The sequence below is a fragment of the Cucurbita maxima genome, unplaced genomic scaffold, assembly GCF_002738345.1.
Source record: "Cucurbita maxima cultivar Rimu unplaced genomic scaffold, Cmax_1.0 Cma_Scf00007, whole genome shotgun sequence".
In the NCBI taxonomy this organism is placed as follows: domain Eukaryota; kingdom Viridiplantae; phylum Streptophyta; class Magnoliopsida; order Cucurbitales; family Cucurbitaceae; genus Cucurbita; species Cucurbita maxima.
Window position 1 is genome coordinate 1,515,141 of NW_019272023.1, and position 26,630 is coordinate 1,541,770.

Genomic DNA, 26,630 nt, shown 5'->3' on the forward strand with positions numbered 1-26,630 from the left:
AATAAAAAAAATATAAACTTTGAACCTTTTAAAATGTATTATTAGTGATATTTAATTAATATTAATAAATAATTCAGTGGTGGAATTTATTAGATTTAGTTTGTACTCATTTAGGAGAATCTTAAATAGCCCTGCTTTTATATTTCACCTTCCCCCTCCATTTCCCATCTGCCTCTTCAAAATCTCTCAGCCGCCATTAATGTCCGATTCAGAAAGCTCCCATTTTGAATCTCCAAAACAAATTTGAAAACAAACCCAAATCAGTTTCAGAGAAGATGTTAACGAAGAAAAAGAAGAAGATGATGGTGATGATGATGAAGCTCCCATCTCTTTTCAAATCCTCAGGACTCCACCACAACGACAAGTCAGCTTGGCCCTGGCCGTCATGTCGGCAGCCAAGAACCCTCTCTTTCCGGACAACCGCCGCCGCCACCGCAACAGAATCCTCGGACTCCTTTTTCACACTCTCCTCCGAGTCATCCGGCAGCCTCTCGACGGTGTCCGAGTGCTCCGGCGGTGACCCAATTGAGAGAATGATTCGAGGCCTCAGGTCGACGGAGAGGCTTCTCTTCGAGCCCGCCGGAAAATCAAGGTCGATTTTAAAAGAGGAGAAGAAGAAGGCGGCCGTGCCGCCGCCATTGAAGGAAGGGACAACGGTGGTATCAATGGATTCCGATGATCCGTTTTGGGATTTTAGGAAATCAATGGAGGAAATGGTGGAGGCATATGGGCTGAGGGATTGGAAGAGCTTAGAGGAGCTTTTGAGTTGGTATTTGAGTGTTAATGGCAAAAACAACCATGGATTTATTCTTGGAGCTTTTCTCGATTTGCTCGTCTCTCTTGCAGTGGCGGCGGCGGCGGCGGCGGCTTCTTCATCAATTTCTTCTTCTTCTTCTTCACTCTTACCTTGTGCATCGTCATCCATGGAGATTGAGGAGATCACTTCGTTAGATGAACATCATCATCATCATGTTTTCTTTTAATTTTCATTTTTTTTTAAAAAAAAATTTAATCGTTTTTTTAGAATGTAAATACAAATTATTTTCTTATGGCTTCCACCATGTGTTATAATATTAGCGGCTACATAATTTATGTTTGAATCTCATTTTATTTTAGTTAATTTTTTAATAAATATTTAGGTACTTTCAACTTATTTGATTTGTTGATATTGAAATAAAATTCCCATTTTAAAGTTTTTAAGGCTAAAATAGTATAAATATTTTAAAATTTTAGGAACTAAAATAGAACGAATTTGCACGTGGACAGATCAAAATAATTTATAAAAACATTTTTTCTTTAGAAATTGAAAATCTTTTATTCATAAAATAAATTTTTGGTGTTTTACTTTTAAATTCTAAACTTAACCTAATTAAATCTAATTTTAAATTTGATATAAATACATTAAATACTTTTAAAATATTAGTCATACCAAATCTTCGTTAAAATGTAACAATAAAATAAAATAGGTATGGAATCTTTGATTATTTTTTCCTTTTTGTTTTTTTAAATATATTTTTCGTAATTTTTTATATGGAAACATTATTTATGAAAAACACTACATTAGCATTATATTTGAAACATTATTATTAATAATTGATTGAATACGAGGTAAGGTCAAATTAGGTCGAATTATTCTTCCAAAAAAATAAATGTAGTCAAATTATTATTTTTTTTCTTTTAAAGTGATTATTTATTTATTTATTTATTTATAAAAACTGATATTTCCCTTTAACGGCATTCTGTCATTAATGCAGTCTGATACCCTCAAATCTATAAAAACGACCAACTCTTCTTCATTATTAAATTCATTTATTTTAAGGTTAGGTGGTTGATCCACTGCAACACGTCTCATGGTATAATAAAGTTTGAGTGATTAATGCACCATTGGATGCCTTACACGTGGAGGATTGAAGAGGCAAAAGTTCTCAGGTATATAGCGCTGAACAATGAGAGCCATTGATTTTTTAAAATTGGAAGGTCGTTATCAATTTGGCAGTTTCAGTAGACCCTATTTGTATTATATATACTATAGATTGGTTTATTTCTTGTCAGATGAAATTATACTTATTTTTTAAATAGCTATGGTCAATTAAAATTTTGAATTTTGAATTTTATCCTCTAAATTTAATAGTTGCACACTGCAGTGATATGTTTATAGGCTATTTTCATGTTAACACCCTGTAATTAATTTAAATGAAAATAAAAAAAAAACAAAAAATCTATAGTTTTCAATAGGACCCTGCATTCAAATTTCAGATTTTGTAATTGCCTATAAATAATTAATTTGAAATCAAAATAAAAAATATTGATTTTTTTATTATAAAAAAATGGAAATTTGTAAGGTGGGTTAAAAAAAAATATAAAAAAGTTCCTATCTTTTTATCCATAAATTTCTTTAAATTGTTTTAAAAAAGCTTAGGAAATTTAATTATCTTATATAATTAATTAATGTGGGGTTTGATGTTTAATCTTATTCAAATCCACAATTCAAAACATAATCATTTTGATTTTGTTCTAATCATGAGTGTTAATATGATAATTAGTGAAGAACAGGAAAGAAAAGGAATCCATTTATTATTGGTTGAAGTGAAGGATTGTGACCAAACAGCGTACAAGCCTGTGTGTGTGTGTGTGTGTCTCTCTGTGTTTTACATTTTCCAACTTATCTTTTGTTTTTGTGTTGCATTTAATGCTGTCTTCCCTTTCGCCCATAAAATCGAATCACTTCATCTTCCTTATCCTATCCTTTCCCTCCAATTCCCAATTTCAAATTCACATGCATCCAATTATATAACCCTTTGTAACCGCTACACACATGTAACGTCGGAAAGAATTGCCTTTACAACTACGGGATATATGAAAATAATATGTCAACTAAAAAAACATATGAATGCACTCCATAAGCCGTCAACATTTGGTACTTTCTCGATAGCTTCTCTTGTTCACTCAAGCCTTTGGTGTAATATCTCGTAAGCCGTTTAGAAAGAAGAGTATAAAAAAGGCATAGTGAGAAAAATAGTTTTGAAAAAGAGAAATGACATGATAAAGTTGTGATGAAGTTCTTGTCCACGTTTGAAGCATGAGAAGAAAAAGAAGAGAGATCCTCACGTCTTTCGTCGGAACTTATTTCCAAATTAAAGCTACTAGTTTGTTTATAAGAGAAGAGAAAGATGGCGTAGCTTACTCTACCAATAGTTGTGGGATATATTTTGATTCCATAACCACGACTATAGAAATGAATTTAAAGAGACTAAAGAAGAGAGCACCAAAAAAGATGGGCTTAAAGAACACGTACTGGGCTGGGCGTACATGAATGATTCCCCAACCAAGCCCATTTGATGAAACACATGGGCTGAAAATTGGACACAAAGTGGGCCGATAAGACGTCGTCGGACATTTGAGTGACAAATGTTTGTCTATGATACCAAACGCATATAAACATATATATATATATTGAAGAAAGAAAAAGTGAAGAGGCTTAAAGAGACACGGTATTGAGGAAAGAGTGGACGTAAAACAAGCATTATTAAGTACGGAGGAAGGGAAGCAGTGAGTTAAATGCATGCCACAGAGGCAGTGATGTCCAGCTAGCTGTGGCTATGGAGGCTTCAATTTCTACATTTTCCAATGTTATCTCTGAATCTCCTTAAACTCTCTCTGCCCTATCATTCATGTCGCACTGCTCACTGCTCACTGCCCGCTCACTCTTTCACTACACTCATATTTATGTTTCTGCATCTCAATTTCTGCACCTACTCATACATAGCTTTAAAATGATGCCAACCTTGACCGCGTGATCACAAATGTGGACATTCGAGTTCATAGCTTTGAGGTTTATGCAGCTATAGAATGCCTTGTAATCATGGTGGGGGAACAATCAAACGCTTCTGGGAAGCTTTGAAAAAAAGTGAATAAAACAACTTTTTATGCTATGATTGAAATAGCAGAGTACACTTTGGCATACAAATTGAAGCCTTAGAAAAAACAGCATTCATTCCTTTGCCCGACACTTCTGACCCTTTTATTTTCTTCGTCTAAGCATTGTCCTCTTCTTCACTCAACTTTGTCTTCACCCTCCCCCCATTCATCATCTCTTTTGTTTTTTCCACCCCTACCTTCTCTTATCATGGATTATTACAAATGATATTAGAGTTGTTAGCACGGATCTGCACGATAGTATGATATTGTCCACTTTGAGCATAAGCTTTCGTGATTTTACTTTAGTCTTCCCCAAAATGCCTTGTTCTAATGGAGATAGTATTCCGATGTGGGATTTTCATCCAACACGAGCAAAAATATTAGGCCTCTAAAAGATGAACATCGGGCTATAGTGAAAACATTAGACCCTGAAATGGAGTGAATTGGGAGATCCCACATAGTGAAACCAAACATTTTTTATAAAAATGTATCTCTCTTTAACAAACGCGTTTTAAAAACCTTAAGTATAAATTTGAAAGAGAAAATCCACATAAGTTAATATCTGCTAACAATGGATTTGAACCGTTACACGGTTGATATAGATGCTAGAATGACGGAACTTAGGTCCAAATTAAATTAAGATTTTTGTTAGACCTTTAATTGAAATTGTTTATTTTAAAATAATGTTAATAAAGTTGGCTAAATTAAAAAGACAAAAAGGCAATAGTTACATCTTCCCGCCTACTCCGTCAACATCCCAAAAATGAACCGATTTTCTGAAAATTAACCCAACAAAAAAAGAAAAAAAGAAAAAAACTAAACTGATCGACCAATGAGAAAACATGATGATGAGGCGTGGGTTAGAAGGCGCGTGAGCGGACAGGGCGTCTTTGTTTAGCAGGCGCCGCCGTGGGCGCTGCTGCTCTGGCAGAGAATACACCATCCCAGATCTCGGCAAAAGCTCGAATTATAATCCCATGGTTGCAAGGGGAATTGAGATGAAGAAAACAGCTAAGAAGCTCTCGAAGACCTTCCTGACTGTAAATTTCGTTCTCCAAAATCATTTGTAGCATCGAATGTCGGAAATCCATATACGGAATGTTAGAATCCTTCTCCACCGCCACGCTGGCGCTACCGATCTTCCAGAACCCGCCTCCGACTATCTCAGGGCTGTAGCCCATATCTACGTCGCTCAGCTTCTTCTCCGACAAGCTCGATGGCGACCGAAAGAGGCGACGGTCGGAGTTGGGGGCTCGGGACTTGGGCTTGGAACGGAAGATCTGTGAGAGGATGGACTTAGGCTTTCGGCAACTGCTGCAGCCAATGTCGACGGAGATGGTATTGAGGAGAAGCTTTTTTTTTACGGCGGCCATTGTGGGCGGAGGAGGAGAAAGTGAGGGGGAGGAAGGGGATGGCGGAGAGGATTGTTTTGAGGCGTAGTATATAAATCCTACGACTGGTGGGTCCTACACGATATGATGACGTTGTCGGATCCAAAATTTAATTATTTTTGTTTATTTAATTAAGAAACAATATGAGTTATTTATTTATTTGTTTTGTAAATATTATAATTAAGAGTGTTTTAATTAATATTAGGCATTGGGAAAGCACAAAATGATGAAATTTTAAGCGGTTCCTAATGCCTAATATTAATATTAATTAATTTTGTTTGATAAAGTAAGAAAAAAGAAGAACAATGTGTATTTTCTATATTTGTTGTTTTTAGAAATATATAGTATTTCTATTGTTTATTTAATAATTGTGGAGAGTAGAAATTAAAAAGATAAAAATAATAATTGGCACAAAGTTGTATGGTCCGTGAGGGGAGTGCTTGTCCTTTAGCTAACAATCCCACCAATTCATAATTCAATAATTCCAACGCCAACCAATGCCTTCAATCATTGTTTAACCAAATTGGTGAAAATAATTCTTTTTTTAGAAAAAAAAATTGTTAAACCAATGTCACGAGCGCTCACGATAAGGAAATTTTGTACGGAAAAATCTTAACCAACTTTTCATCTCAAAGAACAGATCGAAGACGTTTGAGTTATTGACTTGTCTAACCTAGCAGCATTAATGAGTAACTAGTTTAATTGTCCCTCAGAGACATAGTCAAGAAGTATCATGCATGATTCTCCTCATTCGGTCCTTTTTTTTTTTCTTGGTCTCACCCAACAAGCTTTGGCTCTCGACGGACTAAAGAGATAGGTTGAAAAAGGGAGGACTTCCACAATAGGTTATGCCACCCAAACCAATTTCTTTAAATAAATAAATAAATAAATAAATAAATAAATACACACCCTTGCATAATTGCATTAGATCAGTGGTAAGTTTGGGTTGTAGGTCTTTAAATATAAATATAAATAATATTTAATTTTGTTGGATGGACCCATGTTACGTGTATGATAAATAGTATATGATCATAAACCAATTTCTTCCGGTTTAAGAAATTGACATATTCAAATTTAAAATACACTCATATGACTATTTCAATTTGGTTATGTTTGAATATTGAAGAAGCAGGGAAATGCATGCGAAATGACGACCAAATTACTCAAATTTTATCCAATTCTAATCTCATATTTTATTGTTGTTATTATTATAATAACAATGATACAATAAAACAAGGTTTGGTTAATTTTTAATTAATTATACATGGTTTGACTGAATCATGGGCAACAAAACGGATTAATCAAGAAAATCGTCTCTTATAAAACCTGTATTTATTTCTCCTTTTGATTCATCTCATCACAAATCCTTTCCCAAATCTCTGTTCTTGAATTCAAAATAGAAACACACAACATGTTGGGTGATTTCCTGGCTCGATCCCTTCTGTGAGTTATTGGATTTCTGTGCTTTGTGTTTGTGTATGAACTTGAAGTCGATGGTTGTTGATGATGAATTTTGAATTGCAGACTGCTGTTTGGGTATGCATATCCAGCATTTCAGTGCTACAAAGCGGTGGTGATGGCCCCAATTCAAGTCGAGCAGCTTCGATATTGGTGTAAATTTTGGTAACAAAGACTCCACCAATTCATGTTAATTCAGTAATTGAAAGCTTATTTTGGGTTAGAATCACTGAAATGTGGCGATGCAGGATCGTTGTGGCTATTCTAACAGTTGTTGAGAGGATTGCTGACGCTTTTGTGGGATGGCTCCCTATGTATGGAGAATTGAAGCTGGCTCTGTTTATCTACTTGTGGTATCCAAAGACTATGGTAATAAGAAGCTTCAATTTGATCCCTTTGATGCTTGTTTGTTTGTAAAATAACGAAATAAAAAAACAATGCAGGGATCTGGGTATGTGTTCGACACGTTGTTGAGGCCTTTGGTTGATAAAAATGACAAGGATATTGAAAAGATGCTGCTGGATTTGAGAATGAAGGCCTGGGATTTGGCCATTTTCTACTGGAACAATTGCACCCAGCTGAGCCAATCTGCATTGCTCCGAGTTGTTAACTACATGGCTTCTCGCCGTAAGCCCTTAGCTCCTACGCCTTCTTCCAAGAAGCTGAAGTGAACTCTAAGTTCAAATAAGTGTTGCACTTTTTAGTTTCTCGTTAGTGTTTATAGATTAAGATGACATCTTTCGAATCCATCTAAATTTCTAGACCCAATCCTTGATGTCCCAAATGAAATTTGCACTTAAATTCATTTTATTCAAATTTCATTTTCTCCTATATATAATTTAAATGGATTAAGATATTGTATAAAAATAAACAAAATTCAATATGAGGAGCACAAAGATCCATTACCCTTTTAATTATAATTTTATTCATAAAATATTATTAAATTTATTAAGATATTTATATTTTTTTTAATAGAAGTTTATCGATTAAAATTTAAAAGGGATAATTTGTTTAAAAAATAATAAAAAATGGAAGAAAAAAAATTACATGAAACACCGTGAAAATAAATAAATCTGAGGTGTACAAAAGTACCAGAATACCCTCCCAATGCCTGGAGAACTAAACTTGTTTTGTTAAAGAAGAATCCCGAGAAAATCCGCTTCGCCTCTGACTGAATCGCGTGCAAGAGATCGGCGAAGACGTCCGCCGCAAGAAATCCTCTCTCTCTCTCTCTTTCTCTCTCTCTCTCGCAATCTCCATTTCCTTCACGCCATCTCAAATCCTTTCTCCCAAGCCTTCAAACTCCACTTTCGCTCTTTCCTCCTTGTCTTCCTCAGCTTTCGGCTCTGCATTGGTTTCTGATCGGACAATATTCCCTCAATGTGACTTCTGCTGGCAGTGTCTGCTGTAACTAATTTTGGGGATTCGGAACTAAACTGGCGGAGTTTTATTTTCTGCCCCGATACGGTAACTCATTTCTACCTTTTCCTTTGTTTAATCTTGTTTATTTACTGGTTACGGTTTTGGGACTCTGGATATTGGATTTTGAGTCGATTTTCGTGGGATTGAGTTTTCATTGAATGTTTTGTGCTCTGTTGTTGAACTCCGTTTCAGGTAAAATTTGGCGGGAATTATTTGTGTATTGCTTGTGTTGTGTAGTGAGTTAGCGATTCACAATGTTGGGAGAAATAATGGTTCGATGCCTTCTGTAAGTTCTTGGTTTCTTCGATTCTCTTTTTTGATATTCTGAGGTGAATTTAGTGATTGACAAAGGATGATCAATGTAGGATGCTGTTCGGCTATGCATATCCAGCGTTTCAATGCTACAAAACGGTTGTGCAGAGCCGGATTCATATCCGAGAGCTTCAATTCTGGTGTCAATTTTGGTAACAACGAATCCATTCTTGCACTTCCATTTGGTGGAATGGTTGATAATTTCTGTCCTGATCTGCAGTGTTGCCTAGTTTTATTTCTCCTAATAATCAAGGATCTATTTCTCAAATTACGTTCCAATCCTTCTTATTATCGTTGATTTTCATGGTGAAACTTTGATGAATGATGATTGCCTTAGATTTTTGTGTTTTGGAATAAAAGTGGAAAGGGTTTTCTCGACGCTCTTTGTTGCTTTGGCTTTGGCCTTTGCCTTTGTCTTTGTCTGCTTTGAACTAGAATTTGAGTAGCTTTCACTCCACTTTGTTATTGATTATATTACTTTTAAATTGAATTCCTATTTATTTAATTGATTTCAGGATCATTGTGGCCATTTTAACGGTTGTTGAGAGGATTGCTGACACTTTAGTCGCATGGTATGTGTAGTCGTCTTTTCTTTTCTTTTCTTTTCTCACTTTTTCCTTGAGGAATTTGAACTGTGTCGCATTTTTCATCACTTCACCTGCGCTCAAAATTTATGTTCCAAAACCTTTGTGAAGGATGCCCATGTATGGAGAACTGAAGCTGGCTCTGTTTATCTATTTGTGGTATCCAAAGACTAAGGTAAGAAAAATGAGTGAATTATTCTGGGAGTAGCTCTAGGATAAGATGTAAAACACAGGACATATCCAGAGCACCTAATCTATGAATAGCGTAAAGTAGTTAGTTCTAATTTGAACACAACTTTCTAAAAGGTGGGCAAAGCTGTACTGTTTGTTAATGGGGACGGCTAAAACAATGCAGGGAACAGGCTATGTGTTCCACACTTTGCTACGGCCCTTGGTAGATAATCACGAAATAGATATTGAACAGAAGATGGTGGACTGGAGAGTCAAGGCCTGGGATTTGGCCTTGTTCTACTGGAGAAACTGCACTGAGTTGAGCCAATCTGCTATCGTCCAAGTTATTAATTACATGGCCTCTAAGCCTGCAGCAGCCCCACAAGCCAGGGTAACGTTCTAATCCTCCTCCTTGAGGGAAAGGAAAACAGCCCTCTTAGTTTTAGCAGCAAAATAGAACGAAACAGCACTCATTTTTCCATTGCCTGTAGACATTTACAAAAACCTTACCAGGAATTGAACCCGGCAAGAGCATATCTATACCCATTTAATTAGAGATATAAATTTACATTTTGCAGAGGAACGAGCACCATCAACATTCAAGCGCGCCGCCACCTCCACCTCCTAACGACCTGCCTTCATTCTTCCGGCAAGCTCCAAGGCAGAGCAAAGACTCGGGCAGAAGTAAGGCCAGGAAGTGGTTTCCAAGTCCCCCTACTCTGCTCCGTTCCAGTCGTCGGCGTTCCACAACCACGGCGGAGGAATTTGATGTGCAATTTCCCCTCCACGACCAAACAAACTATTTTTATAGAGATCAAAATCACTACCAAGCTCGATTCAGAGGATCGAAAACGACCCATTAGAAGTTGCCAAACAAAACTGTACAGGACAAGAAAAACTGCAAACCCTGTCCCCAACCAAAGGAAGACAAAGGACAGATTCATTTTGGAACTTTTCTTCAAATATTTACATACCTTTTTATTTTATTTTATTTTTTTGTTTCTTCTTCTTCGACTACAGTCATAGAGGTGTACGTGTGTATAATCATCAATACACAGCATAGAATAGAAACATATGACTGATTTCACTCAAAGAAGAGCTGATTTGTATTTCCCCCGATCACCATTATTAGACAAAACTGACCCCAACAACGCGAAATATTCGATTAAAAGCGTTGGTTATACTGGAAATTATGGGCAGGTTGACGAAGCTGAGCCAAGCTGAAAATCTAAGCCAGATACGGTGGAGGAGGTGGGGTCCAGAGGAGCTCGGGGAGGAGGCCATGGGCTGAAGATAGGCCCACGCCGCCTGCTTCACAAGGCGGTTGCGGATCGAGATCTCGTAGCCGGAATTTGCTGCAGAGGCGGCGGTAGGGGAGTAGATAGCGGTAGCCGAGGGCAAAATGTCTCTGAGGGAAGTGTAGGCAAGGGAGGGGGAGGAGGAGGAGGATTTTATTGGGACGAGCTCGAAAGCCAACGGTAGCGGCGGCGATGACGCTACACCACGGGAGGACTTGGTGGCGGCGAGAAGGTTTAGCTTAGATGACACGACGACGGGCACCGTGATCGAGTTTCTGCGACGGAGATTGGGCAGCGGTGGGTCTGGTTTCAGAGCGGAGGTCTGGTCCATGGCGGCGGAAACAGAGAGTTTGAGAGAGATGAATTTAATTTAGGTGGAAACTGGGAGAGAAGCAGGAGAAGAAGAAGAAAGAGACATAGTTATTATGTGATTCTGGGTGGGTGGCGCGTAATTGCATTAGGAATAGAAGCATCAATTATTGCACTATAAATAAAATAAATAAATAAATTGTCTCAATCGTTTATTATTCTTTTAACACCAGCGCCTCATACTTTTTCTTTTAAATTCTCAAAAAGGGGCAGAGACAACATATTATTTTTCAAATTCCCAATTCATTAATTATTATTTTCAGGTGCTCTAAGCATATTTTTTCTTTCCCCCTTTAATTTAAAATATAATTAGCCATTACATTAATCTTAATCTTCTAATCGACCCCCTTCATAATATTGATTTATTCATCTCTTCTCTTTACATCAAAACGAATTCACACACTTTCAATGTTGAAATTTTCAACACAATAATATTGGACGTGAATATGATATAGGGTGACATTAATGAAACCATATTTCATATTCAATGCTATAATTAAACAATAATAATACTTTTTTTTTCTTACTTTTGAATTATCAAAGAATCTATTCCATTTCTTTTGCATTATTAATTTTTAAACGACTCAGGAGTAATAAAAATATTATAGTCAAGTTAAACATTATAAATCTCACATCGATTTGAGAGGGAAACGAAAGTCATTTCAGTGTGTGGCCGTAACTAACTATGTCTACGAATGATCCATTCCCCCAACTGCCTTGCTTTACTTTTGGGATTCTTTTCTTTGTGGCTCTGCCAATGCCACTCCTTCTATGACTCATGGATCCCATCCCAATTCCCAAATTGTCCCTTTCCATATCCCCACTACATTTACTCCACATCTCATTACTAATTCACCCTCAACTTCCAAACTTCAGCGATAATTATGTATATTTGAAAAGTATGCACATAAATGTAACTATTTAAACATGTTATTAGGACAAGGTCTTGATAATATGAATGATTAATTTTAGATTCAAAGAATGATTCAGAAACATCAAATTGGTAAGCCACTTTCCAAATAATTATTATTTTCTTAAGCAAATTTGGGTAGTGATTTGATTTAGATGCCAAATATCAGTGTTTTAAAAATGGAAATATTTTCTAATATGCCGAATAAAGAAATGGAAGGAGTAATTAAAAATGATTCCCCATTCTTATACTTTATTCCGTGACCCTTTTGTCCATCTTTTTTAGTATTCAATTTATTCTCTTTTTATTTGCGACCTACTTATCCTCCTTTTTGTTATCAATTTTATTCCAAGTTAAAAATGAATTAGAGAAATTGGGGTATGGGCCTAAGATCCACGAGCTTCTAAATGGGCCGAGCAACAGAAGTATCCAAGTAAGCCCAAAAGCAGATACACAATTACCATATTACCCTTTGTCTTCTCTATCCTCTGGACGCTAGACCAACAGATATTCCCAGAGATTGCCCCCACAAGCGTGTGGAGGTTTAGCGGTTAAAGTTATCCCCTACTCTCCATTTCTACGCCTCAGACTGACTTTGCGCTGCAGATTCCCCCTTTTTCATCCTCCCTCATGGCTTGCTCCGCCGCCTCCTCTGCCCTTATCTCCTCCAATCCTTCCGCCTTTCCGACCAAGTCCACTGCTCCCATTGCTTCCGCCCCTTTCTCCCGAACCCTAGCACTTCCCAAATCTTTCGTCGGCCTTCGAAAATCCTTCCAGTCTTCAGCTCCTCGTTCATTCTCCTCCACCCGTGGCGCTCGTTCCAGACGGAGCTTTGCTGTCCGGGCTTCTGTAAGTGATACCTCTCTCACTGCTCCTTTTTTTTTTTTTTTTTTTTTTTTTTTTTTTTTTTTTTTTTTTTTTNTTTTTTTTTTTTTTTTTTTTTTTGTCTATTGCGATGGATTGTTTTGACTAGTTATGTTTTCTATAGAAAATTATCAATGGAGCATTTACCTGTTAGTCATACATATTTGAGTGTTGGCAGATGAGGAAGAATTAGCCTTTTCTTTTGTATTCTTTTTGCATTACGTCAAAATTTTGTAAGTCGAACTTATTCCCATTATGATTCCCCCCAAATGTAGCCTTTTCAAATACACTTTTCTGAAAAGTTCTCCTCTGTCTTCCTTATGTTCATTTAGTTTTTTCATGTTTTCAAATTATTGCTGCAGTCATGCGAGAGTGAGTTCGAGATTGAATCACTTTTGGACTGATAAAAAGTGTTTATTTAAAGTATTCATGGTGTTTGGCTATGATAGGCAATTTAAATTTTAAAAAAACATATCTAGAACCAGTTCATTTTTAGGTGTTTTTGGAGTACTTCATTGGTATTTTTCTTAGAAGTTTAGAGGAAAGATTTTCACTTTTTAACCCATTTGTATTTTATATGCATGAATTACGTGCAAGGCAGAAATCAGCTTCTTTTTACTCAAAATGGGACTATGTGAAGTATTTACTTTTGAGGGTTCCACTTCTTACTTTATGTTTCATTATTTACCTTTACAGAGTGAACTCCCATTGGTTGGAAACATAGCACCAGATTTTGAGGCAGAGGCAGTTTTTGATCAGGAATTTATCAAGGTACTTTTCAATGGCTTTGGTTTTGGATATACATTAAATGCAATGGTTTTTTAAAATCAGAATTAAAGTAAGCCTATAAAAGTCATGGTTCAAGATTATGCGCAAATTTCTGGGGTACTTATTTTTCATATTGGGGTATCTGAGAGGAATATACAGTTCAATAAACTGCCAAGAACAATCCTCATGTGATCTTTCAAGTGTTTAGGGTTGTAATTGCCATGTCAATCATGAAGTCGATAAAGAATTTTCCTGCTGTATACAATACTTCTAATCCAGAATATTTGGACCCCTGATTTATTTTACATTATCATCATAGTTCTATGTTTACTGGCCGCCTTGCGTTTTCTTCTTATTTTATTTGAAGTATTACTATTCAGGTTAAACTTTCCGAGTACATTGGGAAGAAATATGTGATTCTCTTTTTCTACCCATTGGACTTTACGTTTGTTTGTCCCACAGGTTTGCTACACTAAACTATGCCAAATTGAAGTACAGTAAATACTGTTTTTAATTGCTTTCAACCTAAGTTTCTTTTACGTCCTATTTTGTAGAAATTACTGCTTTCAGTGACCGGTATGAAGAATTTAAGCAGCTAAACACAGAAATTTTGGGTGTTTCTGTTGACAGTGTTGTGAGTATCTCTACTTGCTTCTCTTGTTCAACAGTGATATTTTTTAGAAGAAGTCTTTTGTCTTGGTGGAATTCTACTTCTATTCCTCAAAATTAGACAGTTATTTTCAGCGATGAATCGGGGATTGTGAAGTGTGATGATACTAACAGAATCCTTTTTGCAGTTCTCACATCTTGCTTGGGTCCAAACTGATAGAAAGTCTGGTGGCCTTGGTGATCTTCAGTATCCACTGGTTTCTGATGTCACTAAATCAATTTCAAAATCTTTTGGTGTGCTGATCCCAGATCAGGTGCGAGATTATCCTAATATTTCATATGAATTATCAATTTTGTGCGCATTATTTGAGTTTACCTCTGCAATAGATGTATAGAAATGACATCGTTGTAATTGCTCATCTAACCTCCGTCCCGCAACATTTTAATGAATAGGGAATCGCACTGAGAGGCCTTTTCATTATTGACAAGGAAGGAATTATCCAGCACTCCACAATAAACAATCTTGCTATTGGTCGGAGCGTTGATGAGACGAAAAGAACTCTCCAAGTAATTGTCTTCTCAAATTCACTTCTTCCTCTCTACCCATTGGGACTTGAATTTGCAATGAAAAGAGACTGAAATTCAGTTCATCCTCTAGGCCAACTATTGTTTTTGGCTTTTGAGTGATATCAAGGGTTCTTGATCTCATATCCTGTGTATATTTTCCTTCTCTTTGGTGTTGTTGCAGGCGTTGCAGTACGTGCAGGAGAACCCAGATGAAGTGTGCCCTGCTGGATGGAAGCCTGGGGAGAAGTCGATGAAGCCAGACCCCAAGGGTAGCAAAGAGTACTTTTCTGCTATTGCTTAATTAAGTCTGAGTCTGGTGCAATGCCATTGCCATTTTAGTTATTTAAATTTTTTGGTATGCCGGTTGTGGAACAAATTGGATAACGAGGCGTGAGTCATGTCATTGGATATAGAGTGTTCATATTTCTCATCTGTAGATGAATGGAGCAGCAATAAATTGATAGGCTCTTCTAGGCATTAGTTTGTTTTGTAGAACCAAAATCCATGATTCGCAATGGCATCAATGCTTTCTCACGCCCTTGCTTTTCTACTGTCCAAATTTGTGGTCGAACCTTAAATTACTTGAATCATTCTGAAACCCCAACTAAATCTTCAGTTCTAATGAACAATTTAACAATTTGAATGAATATGATATGAAATTGAGCATCGACCTTGTTCATATTCTATCTATTGTACTTTGCTCATATTGACTCGAATGAAATATTGTATGAAAAATTGGGTAATCGTAATTTTCAAATGTATGATCTTTTGTTCTGAAATAACAAAAAATTATTTTGTAGTGAAAAATTCAGATTTCTTTTCTGTAATCTTCCTCGGAATCACAGCGGTAAAACTTGTGTCCATTTTTTTAAATCAATGAAAGTCGCAGAAAGATGAGAGAAAACAAGTGGAAGAAAAAGGGCGCACTTTCGAATCTGAGCCACAAGTTGCAGAACAAACCGAACCCTCATCCTCAGAATCACGATGCGGCTACAGTTGCAATTTCTCCGCCACAACATCGCCTTATCACCGTCGCCATCGTCAGTACCCGCCACCTTCTTCACTTCAACTCCTCCAATTTCGTACAGTTGGCGACTGAGAGTCAGGACGCCGACGCTGACGCTGCTGCCGCTCGAATCGCGGAGACCGAAACTCGTGGTTTCGGCAACGGCAGTTCCAGATAATCGGCCTCTGGATCTGACGGAGGATAACGTGAGACAGGCATTGGGTGACGCTCGTGCGGAGCTCGCACAGATCTTCGACGCCTCCGTCGGCATTACAGGTTAGCGAGTTTCTGCCGCACTACAAGTTTTCGATATTGAAGTTCCGATAAATTGAGAGAAGAAAGTGACTCAGGAGTGGTGGAATTGGCGGAATTGGATGGACCATTTGTGAAGATTAGTCTGAAAGGTCGATTTTGGCATAAACGTTCCACAGTTGTAGCTCGGGTAGGCAATTATTTGAAGCAGAGAATCCCTGTAAGTCTCTCTTTCTCTGTCTCTACATTTTTGACGGATTAATAAAGAATATTAGAGTCTGTGTTTGATTAAAATTTAGTGTTTTGTTTAGGTTTGGATTGATTGATTTTGGGTAAACAGTTTTGTATATGAATAGTTAGTTAAGAGAGGTGTTGTTGATGCAGGAGATTTTGGAGGTTGAAATAGAAGATGAGAGTCAATTGGATGATAGTCCTGCAAGCTTTTAATCAAAACCCCATTTTGTTTCCCAGATACAAATTTTATTGTTCTTCATAGCTACCATATTGGTAAGAACCCACCCACATACAAATTTTATTGTTCTTCATAGCTTATTGGTGTTTGTGCTTGTTTTATGGGGAAAGCATATGACTTAGCACAACTTGGTATTTGTTTTGATTGCTTAAACACACAATCATCTAATCATGCAACTAATACAAAATTAGGACATTAATCATTAAACATGTGCCTCACATGCCCACCACACCTATTCAAAATAGTCAAATCCATACCATTTTTTTTTTTTTTTTAAAATAACCATTTTCTAAACAATATTAATAATTGGAAAGAAAAAAAATAGCCTTTTTGTTTCCAATTTCTTTTCTTTTCTTTTCTTTTCACTTCCAACAAGTATACATAAATGGCCAAATTGCCCACAACCAAAAAAAAAATGAAAAATGAAAAATGAAAAGGATAGTTCCCTGTGTTGGAAGTTGCAATGCGAAGATCGCATCCTGTGCTCATAAAGATATATAACGGTTTATATATTTATATTTATATACCTAAGTAACGCCACTTTGACCTTGCTTTTTCATGAATTACGTGGCGATCTCTGATTCGGCCACGTAACTTCTCCTGTCAACATCTTCCCACACCAACTGTGACGTTATCTCGTCGTACTCCGGTACGTATTCCTGCCGTAATTAATTACACCACAAAACACACAGACTTTTATTATTAAAAAAGAAAAGAAAAAAAAAAAAAAGGCCAAAAATTCCCCATTCTCCAGGGGCCGGTTTGTAATTAGTTTAATTATCGTGTACCAGTGGAGGTAATTAGAGAATAATTAAAGCCTCGAAACGCAATTAAGACCCAGAAATTATTATATTTAATTTAATTAAACAAGTCAAGTGGGACACTGCCCATTTCCGTAGGAATGGGAAAGTGTAGGGAGTGCCCTTAACTGTGAAGTTAGCCTTTGAATCAGAGACACACTGCCCTTAAAAAGTAATTAAAATAATAATAAATAAATAAAAGTACCTCAAGTTGTCTCACTAAAGCCTTGGCAGTTGGGGCAGACACAATAATACGACGTGCGGTTGGCGACACAAAGCCTTCATCAACTGCCTTATCAATGAAACTCAGCAACGAATTGTAATATCCATCCACATTCAACAGTCCCACCTGCAAATTTTATTCATTTTCTTTTTATAATTAATTGTGTTCTTAATCAATGTTTAACTAACAAAAAAAAATCAAAGAGATTTGTTTGACCACCAATTTCATTATTGTGTTATAATTGGGGAATTTTGAAGGGAAATCTTTTAAGCTCCAAATCTTTCCCATGTGAGTTGGGAGTAACACTCACATGTTTTGATTCTCTATTCCAAGGGTTTGTCAGTCATTGTCGGACGAATTAGGTTTAAGGGTTGGGTTGACTCGAATGAACTCATATTGACTCATCCCAAGTACCCGACCGACGCCTATAGTGGACTAACTAAATTTTGGTTTGGATAAAAGGGATTCCTTACTTGTTTGTCAAGCAAAAGGGTGTTGAAAAATGGGATCTTTTTTGGTGGGTTCTTTCCAACAGACATGGGAAACCATATGGTTAGTAATCATGGAATTATAAAATGGAAGGCCAAACCAGAACACATGGATATCATGTGAAAGGGCCATCATTATGATTTCAACATTTTCAAACAAAGACAATGCAACTTTTTTTTAATATATGTATCATTATGGCTTTAACACGAAATGTCATCTCCAGATGAGACCAAATGTTTGACTTGTCTGCCATTGTAGCCTAAACGGATAAAAATGGATACAAAAAAAGTGAAGATTGTTTTAGTACTCACTGGCTTGCGATGGATTCCAAGTTGTGCCCATGTAATAACTTCAAGAAGCTCTTCAAGCGTCCCATATCCTCCTGCAAGTTTCAATTTTTATGCACAAAATAAGCTATTACCACGGTTTGTATCCCCAAAATCTTTGTGCTATTCATATGGAACGATCAAAGAATGAGTAGTACCAGGTAAAGCAATGAAAGCATCGGCTTGTCGAGCCATCTCGGCCTTCCGTTGGTGCATATCCGACACGGGTTTAACTTCTCCAACACTCTCACCAGTTATCTAAACATATCAAGACTTATAAATTCAGTAAACATTCATCCATAGCAAAGGGAATATGCTTCAAATGCAAACTTCTTTGTTTATGTACCTCTACAGTCATTAGGGTCCTTGGAATTACTCTGCAAAACAGTAAATTAAAAAAAAAAACAACGAGGTTACTAACAATCATTTGACATTGAAAGTAGTGTTGGAATTCAAAAGCCATAAATTCCTCGGTGGTCTACAAATAATAATGAAATAAAACTGTCGGCTTTCCATATTGTAGAGAAAGAACATGAGGGGACAACATAAATCCAATAGACATTCGAACCCCAAATGTTTGGGTTTGGAGTGGGATTGTTGTCAAATCCCCATCTTTTTACAGACAAGAACTTGACTGTAAATTAATTGGTCTGAAAGAGGAACTACTTTTTGACTGCTGCCTTGTTTTACCCATTCTTTATTACAAAATAGAATGGAAAAGGTAAAAAAGAAGAGGTTTTTCAAAAACTACACCAAAGCTAATTAAGTTAAGTTGGTTTGAGAAAAGAAAGTAAAGCTCATAATGTAATCATCTTAAGTTGAAGAAGAAGAGGGGAAATTATAAAGAAATTTATTTATAAAAGAGGGAAAGAGAAAGAAACCCTAGAACATGGCGCCCGCCATCATGAACAGCCTGAGAAACAAGACCCATCAATCCCACGCTCCCACCTCCATAAACAAGATCAATGCTTCTCTCCACCTTCAAACATTAAAAATTCAAACACATCATCAATCAACACGCGTTGCAGTTGAATCATCATTAAACAACAACAACAACAAGAACAAAAAAAAAAAGGGAAATTTTGAATTTTTTAACCAAGAAATGGGGAATTGGGAAATGAAATGACCATTAATTTGAGGAATAATGATAATAAAAATGGGGAAAATGGGGCACAGAAGGGTGTGATATGAAGAACGCTCATACAAGCTCTCATCATGTCAAGCAAGCACGTTTGGTTTCCCAGTTGATAATATTTATACAAACCCTTAAATTATATAAATTTGATAATTAAAACATGTTGAGATCATGCAAGAAGGCTGCTCAACTGACAGGCGGGTTACAGCTCAAATCTCACTGTCTTTCTCTTTCTCTCCCTCTCCCTCTCCCTCGAGGTTGAAGATGATGAGTTCAAAAACCTTAAGTGGGCGAGTTGTGATATGAAAATGGAAAGAGAGGACTTTTTGACAAGGTAAAGAGATTAAAGAAAAAGCTTCATTTGTCTTAACAAAGAGGAATATTGAGAGAATGACTTTATGTCAAGTTACGGTTGATTTGCTACCCAAAGTCAAAATACAATACTTGGGAAACAAAAAAGATGGAATTTTTCAAAATGGGTTTTGAAAAAAATGCAACAACGAATGATTAAGATGCATGAAAATGAAAACCCAGATCATGGATTGTGAGAAAAATACCAGTTCTTGGCCAAGCTCCACAGCAGCAGATTGGTAGGTAGGCTTCTTCCCAGAACTGCTTCCACAAAACACACAAATCCTCTTGAATCTCGACTGTGTCCCTTCCATTTTTGAATCGCTAAATTTGTGTTTACAAACTGATCTATCTCCTTGAAGAACAAGAAGAAGAAGAAGAGGAAGCTAAGGAAGAGGTTTGAGAATGAAATCAAAGCGAGTATTTGTTTATATAGCCACCAAAAACTCTCCCCAAACCACTATTTTCTTTTTCTTTTTTTTTTAAATTTCTGTTTATTTTATTTAAATAGAAAACCAAAAAGTTTATAGAAATGGCTTTTGTTCTTTTCCGAAATGGAAACCGAGTTCTTATTGTTTTAAATAGTGTGGAAACAGGAATTTTTTTAACAAAACTCTTTTCTCTAAAAAAACATCATTTTGGGCTATGGATTACGAATGTGTATACGTAATCAATCTACTGCGCGTGGACCCTTAAATAACAGCAAATACAAATTTGACACATCGACAACATTTCACCTTATTTATATCCTACTATATTTTTGGGTCCCACCTTGGTCAAAATATTTTTAAAACTCACATTCCCTCCTTAAATATTTGATTAAACTTTTTTTGGATTAATTTTGGTCATACATTTAACTATAATCATTAATCGCGTTTACATTACCTTTCTGTACTTCATTCATCCCTAATTGACCTATTAATTTAACACCCAAATCAATCTTTTAACAAATTAAAATTCTCTAAAACACTACTTAATTCAACTTGAAACTGGAGAAATCCCAATAATAATAAATATTTTATAGCTACAATAATGGGATTAATTCATGTTATATGTCGGTATTATATGGTTAAAGGTTTTTCCATAAAATGAATAAGTCAACAATAGGAATATAATAAGTGATAATGAAATTAATAATTTCTTTTTTTTTAATTGCGGATGTCACAACAATATCCATATATCAAACCGAACCGTATATATTTCATAAATTTATAATCTTAACATCAACATCCATTTGATATTATCAAATTTTCATTCATTTAATTCCAAATTATTTAATGAGAATTAAATTAAGTAATTGAATGGGGATTTTTTTTACAAGAGAAAAGCTAGGGGATATCTGTCTCGTGTCCAATATTAAATATTTGTCCAAATAAGACTTTGGGGTTAACAATACATAAATTAAATAGATATTAACCATGGGTTTTGTTTGACCATGCTGTGTGGGGTGTGTGAACGAGGTTGCTTTCCGACGCCCTCCAAACCAAGATGCTTACCATTTTTAAAAAAAGATGAATTAAAAATAAAAGTTGTGAGTTCAACTTTTTATGATTACATTAAAGGAAAAAAACAAGGCAATTGTGGATCAGTTTGTTCCACTGTTTTTGTTTTTGTTTTTGGTAAAAATAAGGTATTAAAATTCTCTCCCACATTTGAAAAAATTGTTTTCGTTTGGGGTTTTGTGAAACTTTTGGTTGAAGTTATGACACAGAGCTCAGATCTTTCTTCTTCTTTCTTCTTCTTTCTTTTGCATTGAAATTTGTATTGTTTTTTAGGTTTGGATTGGGAAGTCAGACCAAATCGTCATCGTCATCTTCCTTTGTCTGCTTGAATTCCGCGTTTGGATTGATTGATTGATGTGTTTTAAATAAACTGTGACATGAAAGTAGCAAAGAAAATAAAAGGAAGTTGGTTCACAAAGGGTCTTCCATCTTTGCGTGTATGTAGGGCAGCGATATCTCCGACACGTTGTGGAGGATATGCGGCTGTTCCCTGTTGGAGCTGCTCACCTCTGAAATATCACTATTTCTCTTCCACTATTTGCTTCTCTCAATCACTTCCCATTACGTGAACTCAAAAGTTGAGCTACTAAACTCACGATTAGTCCACTTTGTTGGTGTAAGTAGCGACTTTCAATTTTTTTTTAAGTTTTTCTTAATAATTTCAATCTTCAAAATCGTTCTCGTTCATATGTGATCTCGGTTCATTCATGTATCTCTCATTTACTCGGATGTCACATGTTCACTAGCTTCTGTTTTGTTTCGTCCCTAAATCATATCTTACTCGGAGAGGTACTTCTCTAGTACCTTTTGTAACAACTCATGCCCAATATTTAGATTAGGATTTGACACCTTATGGCGCCTTGACATTCCTCTCCACCATGGTCACATTACTCATGCCTAAAAATGAATGTGCACCTTGTTGGTATAGATAAGAACTTTCAATTCTTTGAGTCTGTGTTAATCATCTTATTCTTAGAATCATTCTCGTTTAGATAGATGAGATCTGAGTTCATTCATATATCTCTCATTTACTCACTCACTCAATACAACACATTTATTTACCACTTCAACTCAACAAGCTTAGCAACTAAACATCATTATTGGCCAAACACAATCCTCATTACTCGCTAGAATAATCGACACATAGTTAAGTAGTCAACGTTATCGTCACTTCAATCCATCAATTACACAATAACAAGGACTAAAACACATGCATTTTATCACAAAACCATTTCAGCTTAGTTAACAAGCTTTCGCCAACTAACACCCTTAGTCAACTCACTAATTTGGAATGTATCAGATATAAGAAATATAAAACCAAACCAATAAGCGTAGAAAACAATGAACATGGGATGAAAAAATGATCAATGTAATTGAAGTTTCAAGTAGAGGCAATTCCCTCGTGACACATGCCAAGGCACGAACACACAATTCTTAATTATTAAGATGCTTTGACCCATAAGGGGTAACACGAAGGAAGTAGGAAAGCGCATTTAATATGGCGCGGCGGAAAATGGAAAAAGGAACATATACACACACACACGTGCAGCAGACAGGCCGCCGGCAGGCAGCAGGCGAGTGAGAGTGAGAGTGAGAGCAACAGCTTCCGTCCCCATTCACAGCCCTCCGACACTACCATCACTTCACAACTCCGCGTCAGGATTAGTCTCCAGTCGTTTCCACTGTAGGAGATGGCGGGAATGGGGTCTGTGTGTCTCAAATTATTATTCTTCTTCTATCCCTTCGTCCACATCTCAACTTTTTCTATGCTGACGGTTAGTTTAGTTGGACCATTTTTTTTTTTGTTTTTTTTTGGACTCTTTGGAGGATGGGAATTGTGGGTTGTGAGCCGAAAGTGTGGTTGTTTTGTTTGCATTCATAGAAAAATAAGAAAGAGGGAGGAAATGGGTGGGAACTTTCAACATTCATTACCACATTTTCTTCAATCCTCATATCTTTCCAAGATATCAAATGTCTCTATTACGTTCTACTAAATTTACACACGTGTTTATGTTACATTTAAAAAATATATATATATATATGTAACTTCACTATCTTAATAGCTTGGTCCTACAATGTATAGAATTTTAATTTGAATTTACAGCCCCATTTGGTCGTGGGAAGAAAAATGATGCGGCTGGGCGAGTGCTGCGCCTAGGGAGGGGGTGTCACAAATACTCAAATGGCGCTAACTATTTCGTAGCACGGCGTCAATTTTGAGCCCATTTCCTCATTTGGGGTAGGTTATAGTTGTGACCCAGCGGCGGTAGAATTTTTGGAAGACGAGAAAAGGCCTTTACAGCCATACATTTCGAGTGTAGTTGTACAAGTGAACATGTATTATTTTCTTCTAAAAAAAAAAGTTGATGGGGGAGTATAAAAACTATACTATGATTTTGATTTGATTTACCGCTAGTAAATATTGTCTGCTCACTATTTCAAAACTCGTCTCTTGGGGATAGATTTGCACACTCTTGTAAGTAATGTTTTGTTCTCTTCTCCAACTAATTTAAGATCTTACAATTGACCCTTTTGGAGGCCTAGCGCTCTTGCTAGCACATTGTCCGACGTTTGTCTCTACCATTTGTAACAGCTTAAACCCACTACAAGTAGATATTATTTGTCTTGGCTCATTATGTACGAGGCTGATGGTGATACGTAATAGGGTCTAGGGCAAAACAAAGTTGGGCTATTAGATACCATTTTATATCTTAGGGGTGAAGTTGGACTTAAAAGAGCATACTTAAACTTGAAAGAAGATCATGGACTTAACTCAAGTGACCACGGGCCTAGGATCGACTACTACTTGGGCCCAACAAATGAGACCTAACACACTAACTCGGCCTTGTAAAAGTTGAAGAAGGAAGGCCCATAAGCTGAATTGGGTACCTTCACCAATTAGCCCAAATCTGTCATCTAAGGTGTGCCCTAACCATGCCACTACCATACACAATCCAGCCCATATGAGTATTTGCGAAGTAGATTTATGTATTCAGTTCACAAGTAGAACAGCGACCGATTGGTGAAATTCAGGTTCCAACGGGCGGAAAGAGGCGGCGCTACCCTGTGACCACGACCGTGAAAGTTTTTAATGAAGACTTGGTGGAGTTTTTCCACGTGGATGATGTTCATTTGACAGTGCTTTCTCTACTCAAACTGCAGCACTGCTTCCAGCTCACCGCCTTGTCTCTTCTTCCTCCCAATTTATGCTCCATATCTCCACCTCCTCATTATCGTATCTCCCATTCCCTTCATACATTTCCAATCCATAATATTCAGGATTACAACGAAGAAGAAGAAGAAGAAGAAGCCAACCCAAGCTTCTTCCATGGCGCCTCCTCCCCCTCTCTGTTTCTTCTACATTCTCCTCGTCTCCTCTGTTTCCGCCATTGCCGACACCAACCCCATCACCATCCCTCTCTCCTCCTTCCCCCACCATTCTTCTTCAGATCCACTCCAAACTCTCAATTTCCTCGCCTCTGCTTCCCAAAACAGAGCCCATCAAATCAAAGCCCCCAAATCCGAATCCAACTCTGTCTCCAAGTCCCCTCTCTCCCCCCACAGCTATGGAGCTTACTCTACTCCACTCAGCTTCGGTACCCCACCCCAGACTCTGCATTTGATCTTCGATACAGGTAGTAGCCTCGTTTGGCTCCCTTGCACTTCCAAATATCTCTGTTCCGAATGTTCTTTCCCCAAAATAGATCCCGCCGGAATCCCCAGATTTATCCCCAAATTGTCTTCCACTTCCAAGCTTGTCGGTTGCCAGAATCCCAAATGTGCCTGGATATTTGGCCCCGATGTCAAATCTCAGTGCCGGAGTTGTAACCCCAAAACAGAGAACTGTACCCAAACCTGCCCAGCTTATGTTGTTCAATACGGTTCCGGTTCCACGGCGGGGCTTTTGCTATCGGAAACGCTTGATTTTCCCGATAAGAAATTCACCAATTTTGTTGTTGGGTGCTCGTTTTTGTCGATCCACCAGCCCAGTGGGATCGCCGGATTCGGCCGAGGATCCGAATCGCTCCCCTCGCAAATGGGTCTCAAGAAATTTGCCTACTGCCTCGCGTCTCGAAAATTCGACGACTCCCCTCATGCCGGCGAGCTGATTCTAGATTCCAGCGGAGCCAAGACCAGCGGCCTCAGCTACACGCCGTTCCGACAGAACCCCTCCGTTTCTAACCACGCTTACAAAGAATACTATTACTTAACCATACGCAAAATTTTCGTTGGAAAGAAGGCCGTGAAGGTGCCGTACAAGTATCTGGTGCCCGGCCCCGACGGAAACGGCGGATCTATCATCGATTCCGGCTCCACCTTCACGTTTATGGACAAACCGGTCTTCGAGGCGGTGGCGCAAGAAATCGAGAAGCAGTTGGCGAATCGGACGAGAGCCACGGATGTAGAATCTCTCACGGGATTACGGCCGTGTTTCGACATTTCGAAGGACAAATCCGTGGAGTTTCCGGAGTTGACTTTCCAGTTAAAAGGCGGAGCGAAATGGGGTCTGCCGTTGAGTAACTATTTCGCTTTAGTCAGTAGCTCCGGCGTGGCGTGTTTGACAGTTGTGACGCATAAGACGGCGGACAGCGGGGGTGGGCCGTCTATAATTCTTGGGGCTTTTCAGCAGCAGAATTTCTATGTCGAGTATGATTTGGTGAACCAAAAAATAGGATTTCGGCAACAGACTTGCAGTTAGAAACGGTGTCGTTTCGGTATGTACGTACGTATTGTTTATTTGGTTGGTCGGCGGCAGGTCGAGTCAGCAGTCGGAACTACGATGGTGGCTTCAACTTGTCAGCGGCGTTGTTAAGAAGAATTCTAAATCAATTTTTTTTCTTCAGATTATTGTAATAATAATTATTGGATGCAGTGTTGTAGTTAGTAATGATATATATATATAGCATTCATAATTGGAAGAAAATAATTTGGATTTTAATTACGTTCACGAACGAACGTGTGTAAAACTCTAATAAAAATTTAAAAAATATAATATCTATGGACCGTTACAACGATTATTAATAAGATAAGAATGGAAGCGTCATAAAATATTAAAATTAGGATTCTTTTAATAAATGAGAAAAGGGGATAAAGGGTGAATGATGAAAGGGAAAAGGTATGGTTTAGAGAGTAATAAATAAAAAGGGGAGAAAAGTGGTTGATATATTGAAGTCAAGGCTGGAGGGAAAGCCAAACATGTGATCACCAATTGAATGCCAACACCAAAAATTGAGTCACACCCACATGCTTCTGCGTAATGGAAATTGCTTAAATTTGGGCGAATAATTGAGATTGAATTGTAATGGAAAGGATGAAAGAGAATACTCAATTACTTAATATCGATCACTTCTTCCCATTTCCTTTTCCATTATTGATATCCAAAGCGATCAACTTTCATATGGTTAATGAATACGGAGAATCAAATAAAAAATA

At 37.2% G+C, this 26,630-nt stretch overlaps 9 protein-coding genes across 10 annotated transcripts; 6 read left to right on the plus strand and 3 right to left on the minus strand.

Annotated features, from left to right (window-relative positions):
* Positions 1-158: 158 nt before the first annotated feature.
* LOC111481744 (transcription repressor OFP15-like) lies at positions 159-1,100 on the plus strand. Its single transcript, XM_023127326.1, has one exon. It carries the CDS (start codon positions 276-278, stop codon positions 981-983), a length of 708 nt encoding a protein of 235 aa, XP_022983094.1. The 5' UTR covers positions 159-275; the 3' UTR covers positions 984-1,100.
* Positions 1,101-4,621: 3,521 nt separating this feature from the next.
* LOC111481764 (transcription repressor OFP6-like) lies at positions 4,622-5,320 on the minus strand. The gene has a single exon (XM_023127353.1). The coding sequence runs from the start codon at positions 5,289-5,291 to the stop codon at positions 4,779-4,781; it is 513 nt and encodes a 170-aa protein (XP_022983121.1). The 5' UTR covers positions 5,292-5,320; the 3' UTR covers positions 4,622-4,778.
* Positions 5,321-6,646: 1,326 nt separating this feature from the next.
* LOC111481778 (HVA22-like protein i) lies at positions 6,647-7,578 on the plus strand. Its single transcript, XM_023127369.1, has 4 exons — positions 6,647-6,752; positions 6,834-6,932; positions 7,016-7,136; positions 7,211-7,578. The coding sequence occupies exons 1-4, from the start codon at positions 6,721-6,723 to the stop codon at positions 7,436-7,438; spliced, it is 480 nt and encodes a 159-aa protein (XP_022983137.1). The 5' UTR covers positions 6,647-6,720; the 3' UTR covers positions 7,439-7,578.
* Positions 7,579-7,939: 361 nt separating this feature from the next.
* On the plus strand, positions 7,940-10,137 carry LOC111481735 (putative HVA22-like protein g). The gene is made up of 7 exons (XM_023127314.1): positions 7,940-8,234; positions 8,382-8,475; positions 8,555-8,653; positions 9,017-9,073; positions 9,197-9,260; positions 9,441-9,647; positions 9,835-10,137. The coding sequence occupies exons 2-7, from the start codon at positions 8,444-8,446 to the stop codon at positions 10,117-10,119; spliced, it is 744 nt and encodes a 247-aa protein (XP_022983082.1). The 5' UTR covers positions 7,940-8,234; positions 8,382-8,443; the 3' UTR covers positions 10,120-10,137.
* Positions 10,138-10,155: 18 nt separating this feature from the next.
* LOC111481768 lies at positions 10,156-11,074 on the minus strand. The gene has a single exon (XM_023127357.1). The coding sequence runs from the start codon at positions 10,883-10,885 to the stop codon at positions 10,385-10,387; it is 501 nt and encodes a 166-aa protein (XP_022983125.1). The 5' UTR covers positions 10,886-11,074; the 3' UTR covers positions 10,156-10,384.
* Positions 11,075-12,356: 1,282 nt separating this feature from the next.
* LOC111481726 (2-Cys peroxiredoxin BAS1, chloroplastic-like) lies at positions 12,357-15,288 on the plus strand. Its single transcript, XM_023127303.1, has 8 exons — positions 12,357-12,682; positions 13,394-13,468; positions 13,846-13,927; positions 14,020-14,099; positions 14,263-14,388; positions 14,528-14,641; positions 14,823-15,121; positions 15,153-15,288. The coding sequence occupies exons 1-7, from the start codon at positions 12,464-12,466 to the stop codon at positions 14,940-14,942; spliced, it is 816 nt and encodes a 271-aa protein (XP_022983071.1). The 5' UTR covers positions 12,357-12,463; the 3' UTR covers positions 14,943-15,121; positions 15,153-15,288.
* A 163-nt stretch (positions 15,289-15,451) lies between these two features.
* LOC111481776 lies at positions 15,452-16,570 on the plus strand. The gene is made up of 3 exons (XM_023127368.1): positions 15,452-15,923; positions 15,998-16,119; positions 16,284-16,570. The coding sequence occupies exons 1-3, from the start codon at positions 15,626-15,628 to the stop codon at positions 16,344-16,346; spliced, it is 483 nt and encodes a 160-aa protein (XP_022983136.1). The 5' UTR covers positions 15,452-15,625; the 3' UTR covers positions 16,347-16,570.
* A 59-nt stretch (positions 16,571-16,629) lies between these two features.
* On the minus strand, positions 16,630-20,115 carry LOC111481749 (cytokinin riboside 5'-monophosphate phosphoribohydrolase LOG7). 2 transcript variants are annotated; one of them, XM_023127333.1, is made up of 7 exons: positions 19,902-20,115; positions 19,091-19,188; positions 18,556-18,586; positions 18,368-18,467; positions 18,195-18,265; positions 17,377-17,520; positions 16,630-17,030 (listed from the first exon to the last, which is right to left on the minus strand). In XM_023127333.1, the coding sequence occupies exons 1-7, from the start codon at positions 20,007-20,009 to the stop codon at positions 16,935-16,937; spliced, it is 648 nt and encodes a 215-aa protein (XP_022983101.1). In that variant the 5' UTR covers positions 20,010-20,115; the 3' UTR covers positions 16,630-16,934. The 2 variants fall into 2 exon arrangements, with proteins under 2 accessions (XP_022983101.1, XP_022983102.1); XM_023127334.1 differs by lacking the exon at positions 19,902-20,115 and adding an exon at positions 19,540-19,581.
* Positions 20,116-23,920: 3,805 nt separating this feature from the next.
* Positions 23,921-26,069, plus strand: LOC111481640 (probable aspartyl protease At4g16563). Its single transcript, XM_023127179.1, has one exon. The coding sequence runs from the start codon at positions 24,526-24,528 to the stop codon at positions 25,894-25,896; it is 1,371 nt and encodes a 456-aa protein (XP_022982947.1). The 5' UTR covers positions 23,921-24,525; the 3' UTR covers positions 25,897-26,069.
* The last annotated feature ends 561 nt before the right edge of the window (positions 26,070-26,630 follow it).

Bases quoted from the DNA above. Each gene is read 5' to 3' on its own strand.
- LOC111481735 (XM_023127314.1), top strand. From the start codon at position 8,444: ATGTTGGGAGAAATAATGGTTCGATGCCTTCT. The intron at 8,476-8,554 runs GTAAGTTCTTGG...TGATCAATGTAG, and splicing joins ATAATGGTTCGATGCCTTCT to GATGCTGTTCGGCTATGCAT. The intron at 9,261-9,440 runs GTAAGAAAAATG...AAAACAATGCAG, and splicing joins TGTGGTATCCAAAGACTAAG to GGAACAGGCTATGTGTTCCA.
- LOC111481764 (XM_023127353.1), bottom strand. From the start codon at position 5,291: ATGGCCGCCGTAAAAAAAAAGCTTCTCCTCAATACCATCTCCGTCGAC.
- LOC111481640 (XM_023127179.1), top strand. From the start codon at position 24,526: ATGGCGCCTCCTCCCCCTCTCTGTTTCTTCTACATTCTCCTCGTCTCC.
- LOC111481776 (XM_023127368.1), top strand. From the start codon at position 15,626: ATGCGGCTACAGTTGCAATTTCTCCGCCACAACATCGCCTTATCACCG. The intron at 15,924-15,997 runs GTTAGCGAGTTT...AAAGTGACTCAG, and splicing joins CGCCTCCGTCGGCATTACAG to GAGTGGTGGAATTGGCGGAA. The intron at 16,120-16,283 runs GTAAGTCTCTCT...TTGTTGATGCAG, and splicing joins ATTTGAAGCAGAGAATCCCT to GAGATTTTGGAGGTTGAAAT.
- LOC111481778 (XM_023127369.1), top strand. From the start codon at position 6,721: ATGTTGGGTGATTTCCTGGCTCGATCCCTTCT. The intron at 6,933-7,015 runs GTAACAAAGACT...GTGGCGATGCAG, and splicing joins CGATATTGGTGTAAATTTTG to GATCGTTGTGGCTATTCTAA. The intron at 7,137-7,210 runs GTAATAAGAAGC...AAAACAATGCAG, and splicing joins TGTGGTATCCAAAGACTATG to GGATCTGGGTATGTGTTCGA.
- LOC111481726 (XM_023127303.1), top strand. From the start codon at position 12,464: ATGGCTTGCTCCGCCGCCTCCTCTGCCCTTATCTCCTCCAATCCTTCC. The intron at 12,683-13,393 runs GTAAGTGATACC...TTACCTTTACAG, and splicing joins GCTTTGCTGTCCGGGCTTCT to AGTGAACTCCCATTGGTTGG. The intron at 14,642-14,822 runs GTAATTGTCTTC...GTGTTGTTGCAG, and splicing joins AGACGAAAAGAACTCTCCAA to GCGTTGCAGTACGTGCAGGA.
- LOC111481768 (XM_023127357.1), bottom strand. From the start codon at position 10,885: ATGGACCAGACCTCCGCTCTGAAACCAGACCCACCGCTGCCCAATCTC.
- LOC111481749 (XM_023127333.1), bottom strand. From the start codon at position 20,009: ATGGAAGGGACACAGTCGAGATTCAAGAGGATTTGTGTGTTTTGTGGA. The intron at 19,189-19,901 runs GTATTTTTCTCA...TAATGTTTGAAG, and splicing joins TGGAGCTTGGCCAAGAACTG to GTGGAGAGAAGCATTGATCT. The intron at 18,266-18,367 runs GTACTACTCATT...TGAAACTTGCAG, and splicing joins TGCTTTCATTGCTTTACCTG to GAGGATATGGGACGCTTGAA.
- LOC111481744 (XM_023127326.1), top strand. From the start codon at position 276: ATGTTAACGAAGAAAAAGAAGAAGATGATGGTGATGATGATGAAGCTC.